The sequence below is a fragment of the Entelurus aequoreus genome, linkage group LG17 (assembly GCF_033978785.1).
Source record: "Entelurus aequoreus isolate RoL-2023_Sb linkage group LG17, RoL_Eaeq_v1.1, whole genome shotgun sequence".
In the NCBI taxonomy this organism is placed as follows: domain Eukaryota; kingdom Metazoa; phylum Chordata; class Actinopteri; order Syngnathiformes; family Syngnathidae; genus Entelurus; species Entelurus aequoreus.
Genome location: NC_084747.1, coordinates 10,192,033 through 10,202,279, shown reverse-complemented (window position 1 = coordinate 10,202,279; position 10,247 = coordinate 10,192,033). Strand labels below are relative to the sequence as shown.

General features: G+C 41.9%; 4 protein-coding genes across 6 annotated transcripts in view; 3 read left to right on the top strand and 1 right to left on the bottom strand.

The window, feature by feature from the left end:
* Positions 1-10,247, top strand: part of LOC133632307 (gastrula zinc finger protein XlCGF17.1-like) — a 607,858-nt gene that overhangs the window by 208,061 nt on the left and 389,550 nt on the right. The gene's annotated exons all lie outside the window — the stretch shown is intronic.
* LOC133632342 (oocyte zinc finger protein XlCOF6.1-like) overlaps positions 1-10,247 on the top strand; it is a 309,811-nt gene that overhangs the window by 142,805 nt on the left and 156,759 nt on the right.
* Positions 1-10,247, top strand: part of LOC133632323 (gastrula zinc finger protein XlCGF17.1-like) — a 293,261-nt gene that overhangs the window by 207,681 nt on the left and 75,333 nt on the right. The window lies entirely within an intron of this gene.
* LOC133632339 (gastrula zinc finger protein XlCGF17.1-like) lies at positions 1,797-6,652 on the bottom strand. The gene is made up of 2 exons (XM_062024721.1): positions 6,371-6,652; positions 1,797-3,963 (listed from the first exon to the last, which is right to left on the bottom strand). Exons 1-2 carry the CDS (start codon positions 6,483-6,485, stop codon positions 2,999-3,001), a joined length of 1,080 nt encoding a protein of 359 aa, XP_061880705.1. The 5' UTR covers positions 6,486-6,652; the 3' UTR covers positions 1,797-2,998.

Sequence of the window (10,247 nt, the reverse complement as noted above, 5' to 3'; positions counted from 1 at the left end):
ACGTCTTTCCCCATTACAAACATCATAACACAATCTAAACTTATATAAACACATTACTGTCTGAGCATATAAGATATTCAATTGTGTTACATCGCAATTTATTATATTGAAATTAGCCATGTGATTAAGATGGGCACGGTCTGACCAATCACAAGTCAGTAGGAGCTGCTTTGTTCTCGTGTTTGGAGAAAGCGGAAGAGCGATTGTCAGCCTGACATTGATGTGTCTCTGAGAACTGAACACATTTTTATAACTTATAACAAAATGTGTTTATACAGTAACCTGCTCACATGAGTCACATTACAGCAGGGGTGTCAATTTCATTTTAGCTCAGGGGCCGCATGGAGGAAAATCTATTTCCACCTGGGCGGGACGGGTAAAATCATGGCATGATAACTTAAAGGCCTACTGAAAGCCACTACTACTAACCACGCAGTCTGATAGTTTATATATCAATGATGAAATCTTAACATTGCAACACATGCCAATACGGCCGGGTTAACTTATAAAGTGACATTTTAAATTTCCCGGGGAACTTCCGGTTCAAAACGCCTTTGGGGGATGAAGTATGCGCGTGACGTCGCGAGGTCAAAGGAAGTGTTTGGACCCTATTGGACACAATACACAAAGCTCTGTTTTCTTCGACAAAATTCCACATTATTCTGGACATCTGTGTTGGTGAATCTTTTGCAATTTGTTTAATGAACAAAGAAGAACGTTGTAGGTGGGATTGGTGTATTAGCGGCTGGCTGTAGCAACACAACAAGGAGGACTTTGTCGGATAGCAGACGCTAGCGCCGGCGACCTCACCTTGACTTCCTACGTCTCCGGGCCGCCGACCGCATCGTCGATCGCTGGAACGCAGGTGAGCACGGGTGTTGATGAGCAGATGAGGGCTGGCTGGCGTAGGTAGAGCGCTAATGTTTTTATCATAGCTCTGACGAGGTCCCGTTGCTAAGTTAGCGTCGTTAGCAAAAGCATTGCTAGGCTCCGACAGGCGGCATAGCATTAACCGTGTATTTACATGTTCAGTGTTTGGTTTGGTGTCTCCTGATAGCAGTATTGTTGATCTTATGTCTATCCTTCCAGTCAGGGATTTATTTATTCTGTTTCTATCTGCATTTGAGACAGATGCTATCACGTTAGCTCATGCTAAAGAGCTTCGTCGATGTATTGTCGTGGAGATAAAAGTCACTGTGAATGTCCATTTCGCCTTCTCGACTCTCATTTTCAAGAGGATATAGTATCCGAGGTGGTTTAAAATACAAATCCGTGATCTACAATAGAAAAAGGAGAGAGTGTGGAATCCAATGAGCCAGCTTGTACCCAAGTTACGGTCAGAGCGAAAAAAGATATCTCTTGAACTGCATTCTAGTCCGTCACTCTAACGTTCCTCATCCACGAATCTTTCATCCTCGCTCAAATTAATGGGGTAATCGTCGCTTTCTCGCTCCGAATATCTCTCGCTCCATTGTAAACAACGGGGAATTTTGAGCAGCACTACCGATTGTGACGTCACGCTACTTCCGGTAGGGGCAAGGCTTTTTTTAATCAGCGAGCAAAAGTTGCAAACTTTATTGTCGATTTTTCATTTTTCAGCAAAAATATGGCAATATCGTGAAATGATCAAGTATGACACATAGAAGGGATCTTCTATTCCCGTTTAAATAAAAAAAAATAATTTCAGTAGGCCTTTAAAAATACGACTACGACAACTTCAGATTATTTTCTTTATTTTACTTCTACCCAAAATAGAACAAGCACATTCGGAAAATGTACACATCACAAATAATCATCTTGACAAAACACTTCAAGTTAGTTGAACATTTAGAGGAAAAAAATGGTGGATTTTCAAAAACACCTTGAACAACACAATGAACTTAGTTTAATAGAAACACTGAGATTAAGTCTAAGTCACAACCCATCTAGGATTGAACAAAAAACAAAATAAAGCATGAATAAAAACTATTCTATGTATCAACTACCTCATTTGTCATTTCCATATATTAATCCTGTGCTAACTCAACAAACCATACACACTGAGGTAGAAACTATTCAAGAGTGTTGAGTTACTTCCTGTCTTCTAGACATAATGTGTATTGATAGAAAAATAAAAGCTGTGCAATGTGTGAACAATTTCAACAAAGCACAAATAAAAAGTGAAAAGACTGACAGTATTGCAGTAAATCACACACTGTTCACTTTCTTTACATTTGCACAGAAGACAATCATTTTCACAGAACTATATCAGTGTGCAGTGTCTCATGCTGCATTTTAAGTGGGGTTACTGATTGCTTATTTTACTCCTGTTGTACGTTGGGTGGAGGGGGAGGAGTCACAGCCCCGCTTTACCATCTACCTCTTGCTTGGTATACTTGCTCGCCCCGGTATAAACTATTTGCTTGCCTAACAGAATTGCTATTGCGACATCCAGTGGACACAATTAGAACAGCAGTTTCTTTCATTAAAAATGCAGCTGAATTTTACACTTCGCAAACTCATCTCACGGGCCGGATTGAACCTGTTATGCCCGAATGTCGAGGGAGGTGGGGGTTGGGTTGTGGGTGTTGGGGGTTAATTGTTCATAAGTCTCTGATTTGCACATCAACCAGTCTGAGGAGTAAAAGTTGGCAGTTTGTTATGCAAACAGTTACCCAGCATCACTTATGCGTCAACGTCAGTTTTGATACATCTCAACTTTGCAGTGAAAAAGGGTGTAGTGCAGGTTTTTGAGCGTGCACAAACTTGACACATGAGGCCCCAGGTCCCTGGACTGAAGAAGGAGTAACCAAGCACTTGAAGCATCATCTATCTTACTGTTCAGGAAGGTTTCAGATACAGAGAAGACATGGGGTCATGAGTGGATAAGATTATGCTCCAAATAATCCAAGTTTGTATGAATACCTCAGATATTTGTGAAAGAAGCAGTGAGGAGGTCCTGGGTAGGGTGGATGTCACCACATATGAGCAACATACCACAAACTAAACAGATAATTTGTTATTTTCCCTTGTGTGTTCTTGTGTGTTTTACTGCATCTGCTTTATGTGTGAACCTTTTACAGCACATTGAACAACTGAATGGTTTTTCACCTGTGTGTGTTCTCATGTGTTCAGTCAAATGCTTCTTAATAGAAAAGTTTTCACCACAAATCCAACAGTTAAATGGTTTTTCACCTGTGTGTGTTCTCATGTGTGTAGTCAATATGCCCTTAGTAGAAAAGCTTTTGTCACAAACTGAACAATTAAATGGTTTTTCACCTGTGTGTGTTCTCATGTGTTGAGTCAAATTGCTATTGTGAGAAAATCTGTTGCCACAAACTGAACAATTCAATGGTTTTTCACCTGTGTGTGTTCTCATGTGTTTAGTCAAATTGCCATTTCGAGAAAAGCGTTTGCCACAAACTGAACACGTGAATGGCTTTTCTCCTGTGTGTGTTCTCATGTGTTTAGTCAAATCGCTATTTCGAGAAAAGCTTTTGCCACAAACTGAACAATTCAATGGTTTTTCTCCTGTGTGTGTTCTCATGTGTTGAGTCAAATTGCTCTTTTTAGTAAAACTTTTAGCACAAACTGAGCAGCTCAAACATGTTTTACCTCTCTTCTTTGTAGAGCATTCAGAGTGTTTGTTGTCAGTGTGAGTCCTCATATCACCTTCACAGTCTTTATCTCTGCTCAAAGGTTCTTCAACCTCGTCTTCAGCCTCACTATCTGATAATGGAGCTAAGATGTTGTCTTCTTGTGGTTTCTCTTCATCATCTTCAGTCTTCACAGAGAGAATACTCAGTGGAAACTTGGTGTAATCAGCTTCCTCTCGTCCTAGAAGACACTCTCCCTCCTGAGTGATGCAGAGTTCCTCCTCTTCCTTTTTAATGCAGGGTGGTTGTGGAGTCTCCTGCTTCAAAGTGGAGCTCCCCCCTAACTGAGGGGAAACTTCTTCTGGATTACCGATCAGCTGCTGGACGTCTGCAAGACACAAACAATAAAAACACACTTTCTTCTATGTACTGTATGTGTGTGTAGTAGGGTTGTACAGTATACTGCTACTAATAAACTATCGTGGTACTAATCAATTGAAATCGGTACTATAGCACCTTTGAAAAGTACCGGTACCGTTCTTTCATCTGAATGCCGCTGGGTGGCGGTGACTACAGAGCCAAGGCGCATGATGTTGAGTGTGTCAAAACGCACGCACAAAGCGCATACAAGCAATAACATGGTGGAGAGGAAGAAAGGCAACAAAGGACAATTCTATTGGTTAATAAAGAGGGTGCATGAAGTGTAATATGGAGGTATTTGGGCTTCTAAACTAACAATAAATGTGACACTTTAAACAGGGAGCCGCCGCTCTGCAAGAGTTGCTTTACACCTTTCCTGTTTGTGGGCTCCCAGACCGTGGTCGAGGAGCGCAGGGGAGACGTTCCCTCCAGGGCCCATGTTTTGTCGGGGGTAACACTGGGTCCATAAAGCTCCGCTTTATGGCGTCGCGACTAGTCGCAGAGGCTCTACGCTCTCCCGTTCGGTGCTTTTTTATGTTATTTATGTACGTCTTTGTTATTTTACTTTTTACATCCTGTCGGGCAAACAATGTCTACACCAGGCAGGATCTCATAGAAGTCGGATCTCCCGGAGAAAGCGCCGTCACGGCCGAGTTTATCCGTGTAAACAACATCCCGGAAGAAATTGCGAGACAACCCGGATCTCCATGGTACATCATACCCGGAACAAAGTGCCGCAGGCGGCATAGAGAGCGTAAACAGAAATGAGGCTGCAGAGCTGGTCTGCTGGAGAGGCTGAGACAACGAAGGAACAAACCACCACTGCCGAGTATATTTTTCACAAATGCAAGATCACTTGCAAACAAGATGGACGAACTGAGGCTACAGGTAGCAACGAACACCACCGTGAGGAATAGCCGCGTGCTAATAGTCACAGAAACCTGGCTCCATTCATCCATCCCGGACCTAGCTATCGAGCTAACAGGCTACACTCTACACCGCCTGGACAGGACAAAAGAGGCTACAGGGAAATCGCGGGGAGGAGGACTATTAATATTCACAAAGGACACATGGGGAACACACACAAGCATTGTGAGTAGCCACTGTTCCCCTAATCTAGAATATCTGACTATTAAATGTCGGCCCTTTTACCTGCCGAGGGAATACAATGCTGTGTTGCTAACCGCAGTGTACATAGCGCCAGATGCTAACGCTAGCACGGCGCTAGGTCAGCTGCATGATACAATCAACCAGCAACAAAGCATGTATCCGGAGGCTGCTCGTATCATCGCAGGAGACTTTAACCATGCTAACCTGAAGGTAGTGCTCCCCAAACTACACCAGCATGTAAAATGTGCCACAAGAGGCAAAAACACACTGGACAAGGTTTACTCCAATATTAAGCTGAACTAGAGAGCTAGACCTTTAGCACACATAGGCCAGTCAGACAACATATCCCTGCTACTCATCCCAGCATACACCCCCACCCGGATAAGTGCTCCCACCACAACAAAGACCATCAACACCTGGCCTGAAGGTGCCACTGAAAAGCTGCAAGACTGCTTTGACACCACTGCGTGGGAGGTCTTTGAAGACGAGGACCTGGAGAAATACACATCAGGAGTACTGGGCTACATAAAACACTGCACAGACTCTGTTACTGTGGATACGCGCGTCCGAGTCTATTCCAAAGCCGTGGATGACGAGAGAGGTGCAGAGGCTGCTGAGGGAGAGGGACACCGCGTTCAGATCTGGCGACGGGGAGCTCTACAGCACTGCCAGAGCCAGCCTGAAGCGTGGTATCAGGGAGGCTAAGGAGGACTTTTTAACATAAACTATCTGTTATTAAAACATATCATACCATACCACCACCAAAGGAATGAAATACAACTTTTTTAGAAAAACAACAACATAAGAACTAGAAAGAAATACAAATATTTAAAGGGGCTCAGATGTTTGTAACTTGCTGTCAGTTACATTTTTCAAACCAAAAATATGACAAAAACACTACCAGCTATCTTATTTGACCATTAGTGTTTGAACAAAGCATACATTTTGTATTTTCTTGTTCTTTATGACCTCCAATCCTCTGCACGTTGATGTAGACATGTGGTCCAGTCTTCTCTTCACATCTCTTACTCTTCCCCAACATCTCTTCTTTCACATCATTATTTTCTTTACACAAGCGCTTGTTTTGCTCTTCCACTTTCTTCATTTGACTTTTGCATTCTTTCATCTCCTCTGATGTGAACTCCACTGCCTTCTTCAAGCTAACAATCATGGCGGCTCTTTCTTTACATTCTTCATTAATGCGGCTCATTTCGACTTTTAGGGCTTGAAATAGTTTTCAAATGACAAAACTTCAAGTCACTCACCTTCATCTTTCGTCTTTATCTCCGTTGGTGATTTGCTGGAAGTTGGTGGCGCTGATTCTCTTTCATGTTCTCTTTTAGCGGACGTCGCCATCTTAGCATAGCAGTAGTCGTCCATCTTCTATCACGTCTTCAATCTTCACTTCAGATATCGCTCCAAACTCAATGCGCGTTTCGTGGCTTTGGAAAATACCAATTGAGATATTTGTTGCTATATTTGCTGTGAATCATATGACTTTAAGATCGTGAATTCGAAGAATCTCCGAACAACCATAGCATGCGGTCTTCGTCTTTTTGCTTGGCTTGGAGTACATTTGCGCATGCGCTAGAAGCCAGCAACTTCCGTTTCCTACTCCACAGCAGTTGTTTTTCAAAATTAAAAGGCATTTTAATCTTGTTTTAAAACAATGGTTGGCAAAAGTATCTTAACATCAAATAATGGACAACTACTGTTTGAAAATAAAAAATATATATATTATATATATATAAGCACGTGCACAGACTTTTTCCATGGCTGTTGTTCATGACAGAAAAAGGGCAAACATTGAAGAAAAAAAAATCATACATTTTAAATACTACAAGAAACAGAAATATTTTTCAACTTACTTAGTTGTTTTAGTTAAAAAACCTTTATAAAGTCAAATGATTACTCTGAATAAAGAAGAAAAGCACTAAGAGTGTAGATCTCCACCAGGACCAATCCTATTGTTCACGTGCTACTAAATTGTGTGCCATCTCATGTGTATCGTGTGCTGGTATGACAATAAACTTCCATGAATCCTGTAAAACACCAGACAGTTAGTGTAGCTCCTTTCGATTCACGGCAACACAGGAAAGTTCTTCTTTGTAAAACGGGCGTTTATTGACTCCTTCTTGCTGTACACACCATCCACGCCAACACGCCGTGAGAACTTACAAAATACAGTACAATACAGTACATCAGACTTTGATTTCACATCAATAAACACTCAGAAAGAAATGAAATGACAAAAATACAATACCTCGTTGGCTGCTTTTAACAAAAAGAGGTTCTAATAATCACTTGCTTGAAGTGTTGCACAAATCATGGAATACACTTCAATGTTTGGAGGAGCTGAAGACAACGTGCTCAAGCACCCTCCCCTCTTGCATGTTCTGCCTTGTTTACAGTCCGTGGGGTCGCAACATCACAACAATCCTTCCGCTTTGCAACACAATTAACACAATCCATTTACATTTTGCTCAGGAGATTTTACAATCACACATTTTCTAATAATATTTTATAACTCTGCATCATTAACTTATCTATTAATATTTATGACACATATTTAAAGCATGCAAACTCTCTCAGCAACAGCTACACTCCCACCAAATCACTCATTGACCTGAAATGTGGGATTTTTCCTTTTTATCAAAACCAGTTTCAAGTAGAGATGGCCGATAATATCGGGCTGCCTATATTATCGGCCGATGAATGCTTTAAAATGTAATATCGGAAATTATCGGTATCGGTTTCAAAAAGTAAAATGTATGACTTTTTAAAACTCCGCTGTACAGAGCGGTACACGGACGTAGGGAGAAGTACAGAGCAGTTGCGTCTCCCAGGCAGCAGCCCCTCCCCTCTCCCCTCTCCCCTCTCCCCTCTCCCCTCTCCCACACACACAACACAGAAGTTGACGACTGCAGTATGAGAGGTTTACTGGCGACGCTTGATGACCTCATCAAACCGCCGCGAGCGGAGCATAACAACAACAAGAGTGTGTTGTTGCCGGTGCTGTAGCCGTGGCTAACAAGTGAGCTTGCTCGGTGACTGACTTGACTGATTGATTGCAACTTTTATTAGTAGATTGTACAGTACAGTACATATTCCGTACAATTGACACTAAATGTTTTTCAACTTATCCGGGTCCACGGGGTCCATGTTAATTAATTCATGGTACAAATATATACAATCAGCATAATACAGTCATCACACAAGTTAATCATCAGAGTATATACATTCAATTATTTACATTATTTACTCTCCGGGGGTGGGATGTGGAGGGGGGGTTTGGTTTGGTTGATATCAGCACTTCAGTCATCAACAATTGCATCATCTGAGAAATGGACATAGAAACAGTGTAGGTCTGACTTCGTAGGATATGTACAGCGAGCAGTGAACATAGTGAGTTCAGAACGACATGGTTTGGGATTATTTTGAAGTGTGTCTGACGGATAAAAAACTGGCAATTTGCAATGACTGCAAAAAGTTGGTTATGGGAGGAGGAACCAAGACGTCTGCCTTTAATACGAGCAATTAGATCTCCCACCTCTTCAAGAATCATAAGGAGATACACGATGAATACAAGCGGAAGATGGATGAAAAGCAAACACTGAAAAAAAGTAGTACCACACAGTTGTCGCTTAAAGACTCCGCCAAGAAAAGACAAAAATACAACAAAAACCACCCCAAGGCGAAAGCCCACGTTGTGGTCAGGTACAACGCACGCAGTGTGGCAAAAGCTACGGTGGAGTTTGGTGTGGCTAGTCCATACTTGCCAACCTTGAGACCTCCAATATCGGGAGGTGGGGGGGGGCGGGGGCGTGGTTATTTACCGCTAGAATTCACCAACTCGAGTATTTCATATATATATATGTATATATATATATATATATATATATATATATATATATATATATATATATATATATATATATATATATATATATATATATATATATATATATATACGGCCTTCTTTCATCTCCGTAATATCGCTAAAATTCGTTCCATCTTGTCCACTAGCGACGCTGAGATCATTATTCATGCGTTCGTTACGTTTCGTCTCGATTACTGTAACGTATTATTTTCGGGTCTCCCTATGTCTAGCATTAAAAGATTACATTTGGTACAAAATGCGGCTGCAAGGCTTTTGACAAAAACAAGAAAGTTTGATCATATTACGCCTATACTGGCTCACTTGCACTGGCTTCCTGTGCACTTAAGATGCAACTTTAAGGTTTTACTACTTACGTATAAAATACTACACGGTTTAGCTCCAGCCTATCTCGCCGATTGTATTGTACCATATGTCCCGGCAAGAAATCTGCGTTCAAAGAACTCCGGCTTATTAGTGATTCCCAGAGCCAAAAAAAAGTCTGCGGGCTATAGAGCGTTTTCTATTCGGGCTCCAGTACTCTGGAATGCCCTCCCGGTAACAGTTAGAGATGCTACCTCAGTAGAAGCATTTAAGTCTCATCTTAAAACTCATTTGTATAATCTAGCCTTTAAATAGACCCCCCTTTTTTTAGACCAGTTGATCTGCCGTTTCTTTTCTTCTCTCCTCTTCTCCCCTGTCCCTTGCGAGGGGGAGTTGCATAGGTCCGGTGGCCATGGATGAAGTGCTGGCTGTCCAGAGTCGGGACCCCGGGTGGACCACTAGCCTGTGCATCGGTTGGGGACATCTCTGCGCTGCTGACCCGTCTCCGCTCGGGATGGTTTCCTGTTGGCCCCGCTGTGGACTGGACTCCCGCTGATGTGTTGGATCCACTGTGGACTGGACTTTCACAATGTTATGTCAGACCCACTCGACATCCATTGCTTTCGGTCTCCCCTAGAGGGGGGGGGGGGGGGGGGGTTTACCCACATATGCGGTCCTCTCCAAGGTTTCTCATAGTCATTCACCGACGTCCCACTGGGGTGAGTTTTTCCTTGCCCGTATGTGGGCTCTGTACCGAGGATGTCGTTGTGGCTTGTACAGCCCTTTGAGACACTTGTGATTTAGGGCTATATAAATAAACATTGATTGAAATACTTGACTTTCAGTGAATTCTAGCTATATATATATATATATATATATATATATATATATATATATATATATATATATATATATATATATATATATATATATATATATAT

What these genes read in the sequence shown, in the direction of transcription:
- LOC133632339 (XM_062024721.1), bottom strand. Translation starts at nt 6,485, where the DNA reads ATGGACGACTACTGCTATGCTAAGATGGCGACGTCCGCTAAAAGAGAA. An exon ending in GATAAAGACGAAAGATGAAG is followed by an intron (nt 3,964 to 6,370) that starts GTGAGTGACTTG and finishes TGTGTCTTGCAG; the next exon opens with ACGTCCAGCAGCTGATCGGT.